Raw genomic sequence first — 3,741 nt, 5'->3', positions numbered from 1 at the left:
GATTCCTGGTTGATGGGACAGGTGTTGTGAATGAAACGGTGCCCAGCTTGAAAGAGCTCCTCTGTGTCTCTGAATGTGTACATTGATGACTGAAAGTCATCTTCTGCCTACCATGCAGTACTTCCGTGGACCCCCTAGGGGTCGCCGACCCCCTGTTGAAGACCTCCGATTTAGATCATGTTGCAATGTTATGCTGCTAACATAGTGTAACACACTGGCATGCGCAGGACCCCAGCAAATCTGGTACTGACACCGGTGCTAATATTTAACCATCAGAAGCGGCCAAATTAGTAAACAGAGTCTAGGTATTTATAAGTCAGAGTTATAGAAAGAGCTGAACATGACCCTGAACCCATCATCCTCACAGCAGAACATGGTGGCAGCAGCATTATGCTGTGGGGATAATGGTAACTAAAGTAAACCATGAATTATGCTTTTTATTTCACAGTTATCACTATCCAGAACTCCGCCTGTGGAATCGTTTTAGCATCTGCTTAAGTTGCTTTGCTTTTGTCTGTCACATAAACTCAGTATAAAAAAGAAAAGTAAAGCCTGTAGGTGTGAATACTTTTGCCAGACAATATATTTATGAGCTTAAAAAGCTAAAAACCACTGTTATTATGAAACTGACAGAAATCGTTTAGCTTTCCCGCATCTTTAATCAGGTGTTTGATGATTAGGTGCTTTTTTTACTGCTTTTGTTGGAGAAAGTTTTTCATTTTCATTTTTGTTTCAAAGTCAAACCAAAATTATAACAAGTTTGACAAATGGATTTATTCTTCCTGCCTTGATTGAAAGATAAATGATGAGATGACCAAAGTGCAGCGACCCAAACCGGTTCCATCATGAAGCACCAACAGATCCGGTTCTGCTTCCTCGCATCTCAGCAGAATCTCTGTGGTTGTTAAAGTCTGAACTGGTTCTGGTTCTGCTGTGACAGATCCAATCTGATTCCACACGTTCAGACTGTAGGAAACGCTTAAAGGCAGACTGTGTGTTTCCCTGCAGGCTGCCCGTCAGGCTTCTACGGGTCTCAGTGTTCTGAGGTGTGCCGGTGCCAGAACGGAGCCGACTGCGACCACGTCTCGGGGCAGTGCTCATGTCGGACCGGCTTCATCGGGCCCAGCTGTGAGCTCAGTGAGTCTTCAGCTGCCCTGTTTCCCATCAGCTCTGTCAGGATGCATGCGTGACCTCGGCTGCTGTTTTCCAGAGTGTCCTTCAGGAACGTTTGGATACGGCTGCCAGCAGCTGTGTGAGTGCATGAACAACGCCACATGCGACTACGTGACAGGAACCTGCTACTGCAGCATCGGCTTCAAAGGGATCCGCTGTGACCAGGGTGAGGACTGGCAGGCTTGATCTGCGGCAGCATCCTGAAACACAGAAAGGATGTTTGGTGCATCATTCCACACTTGAAGGAAAACCTTAAATCTGCTAATGCACGGCGGTGGAGGAGTCATGCTTTGGACTTGTTTATACCATGTAGTCCCTAAGTAGAATAACGTACCTCTCCTTAGCTTGTTATTATAATATTGTAGCTTGAGCTTTAACTGGAGAATTATAGCAGAACTGTTTATCAAATAAAACAGTGACTTTAATTGAAGTAGTATTAAGATCATCAAACGAGCTTGAATCCAAACTAAAATGGCTTTGATCAGGAAAGTTTCGTTCCAAATTAAATCCTGCTGTTTTTCCTCAGCTGCTCTGATGATGGAGGAGCTGAACCCCTACACCAAGATCAGCCCGGCGCTGGGGTCCGAGCGCCAGTCGGCGGGCGCCGTCCTCGGCATCATCTTCCTGCTGCTGCTCATCATGGCCATGCTGGCGCTGGTGGTCTGGTTCCGGTTCCGACAGAGAGAGAAAGGCCAGCAGGCCCCCAGCGTCACCTACACCCCCGCCCTGCACATCAACTCCACCGACTACTCTCTGTCAGGTAGGCTATGTCCGGTTACACCTCATCTGTTCCCCTCTCCCTCAGCAAGTCATTTGGGTCAGAACCAGACCCAGGATCTCAAGGCTGGGTTTCACTGAAGACCTGGAAGACGTTACTCCTAATTTCTCACAGTTTTCTGCTTGTTTTAGTGGTTCTGTGGTGGTTTGGGTGCAGACCTCCTGATCAGGTCCTCATTTCTGTGTTTTCCTTCCAAAATGATCTTAATTAACGTTCTGCTGCTTCTCAAACACTGGAAAAAAATCCAAATCTAGATAAGTCATTTTTTCCTAAAATAAGTGCATTTGTTCTTGGATTTAAAAGGTAAAAGAGACATCTTGCCAATTTACATTTAAAATAAGAAAACACAATCCCATTGTATTATTTCAAGTCCATTTTATCTAATTATCTTATTTTAAGAGTAAAAATACTCATTCCATTGGCAAATCATATCATTTACCTGCTCTAATTAAGGGTAAATACTTAATTTAAGACATTTTTACTTATTTCTAGATCGTTTTTCCAGTGAAGGTTTTCTTGTCCAGAGCTGCTTCTCTTCGGTTGTAGTCCAGTTCTTAAGCATCCGTAGAGGAGATGGTTTTATACTGTTTTTATTTTGGTGGACTGGAAGTACAACAGAGCAAACTAAGGTCTGATCAGAGATGTTGCTCCTGTGGTTCCATGGTGACGTTCTAGAGCTGTAGATGTTAATGCTTGGTGGCAGCAGGGCTGCAGTGTGCAGGTCTGCTCTCCTCTGCAGACTCCTCCACCGGTAACAGCGCCGCAGTCGGCTGCTTCTCCAACCCCAGCTACCACACCCTGGGGCCGTGCACGTACGCTGCGCACTACGCCAAGCCAGACAAGAAGGTGGGTGGAGAACCGAAACCCCACTGACACCTCCAGCTCCTCTCTAAGTCCCCTTCTAGTTTCCTCTCTTGGTTCCTCTGTAAGTTCCTCTTAATGTCCCTCTTTAGATCCCTCTCTATGTCTCTCTCTAAGTTCCTCTCTAGGACTCTCTCTAGGTTGGTCTCTAGTTCCTCTCTAGGTTCCTCTAGGTTGCTCTGTAGGTTCTTTTCTAGGTCTTTCTCCAAGTTACTCTCTAGGTCCGTCTTTAGGTTCCTCTCTACATTCCTCTCTAGGTCCCTCTGTATGTTCCTCTTTAGGTTCCTTTGTAGGTTCCTCTCTACATTCATTTCTAGGTCCCTCTCTAGGTCTCTCTCTAGGTCCCTCTCTAGGTCTCACCTAGGACCCTCTGTATGTTCCTCTTTAGGTTCCTTTGTAGGTTCCCCTCTAGGGCGCTCCCTAGGTCCCTCGCTTGGTTCCTCTGTAGAACCCTCCATGGTCCGTCTCCAGGTTACTCTCTAGGCCCCTCTTTAGGCCCCTCTTTAGGTTCCTCTCTCGATTCCTCTTAAGGTCCCACTTTAGGTCCCTCTCTAGGTTCCCATCTAGATCCCTATTTAGGTTCCTCTCTAGATCCCTCTTTAGGTTCCTCTCTAGGTTCCTATTTAGGTTCTTCTGTAGGTTCCTCTCCAAGTCCCTCTCTAGGACTCTCTTTAGGTTCCTCTCTAGGCTACTCTTTTGTTTCCTCTCTAGGTTCCTCTCTAGGTCCCTGTCTAGGACTCTCTTTAGTTTCCTCTCTAGGTTCCTCTTTAGGTTCTTCTGTAGGTTCCTCTCCAAGTCCCTCTCTAGGACTCTCTTTAGGTTGCTCTCTAGGACTCTCTTTAGTTTGCTCTCTAGGTTCCTCTTTAGGTTCTTCTGTAGGTTCCTCTCCAAGTCCCTCTCTAGGACTCTCTTTAGGTTGCTCTCTAGGA

The 3,741-nt window shown here is 46.2% G+C and overlaps 1 protein-coding gene across 1 annotated transcript in view; it reads left to right on the top strand.

Annotated features, from left to right (window-relative positions):
* The window catches only part of LOC107098846 (multiple epidermal growth factor-like domains protein 11), a 177,937-nt gene that overhangs the window by 161,132 nt on the left and 13,064 nt on the right, over positions 1-3,741 (top strand). The window contains 3 exon segments of the mRNA XM_015396704.1: positions 1,009-1,137; positions 1,211-1,339; positions 1,700-1,928. Of these exon segments, the coding sequence (XP_015252190.1) occupies positions 1,009-1,137; positions 1,211-1,339; positions 1,700-1,928 (487 nt within the window).

Source organism: Cyprinodon variegatus, unplaced genomic scaffold, assembly GCF_000732505.1.
Source record: "Cyprinodon variegatus isolate N-32 unplaced genomic scaffold, C_variegatus-1.0 Scaffold816, whole genome shotgun sequence".
NCBI classification, from domain to species: Eukaryota; Metazoa; Chordata; class Actinopteri; order Cyprinodontiformes; family Cyprinodontidae; genus Cyprinodon; species Cyprinodon variegatus.
This window is presented reverse-complemented; position numbering and strand designations above follow the sequence as displayed.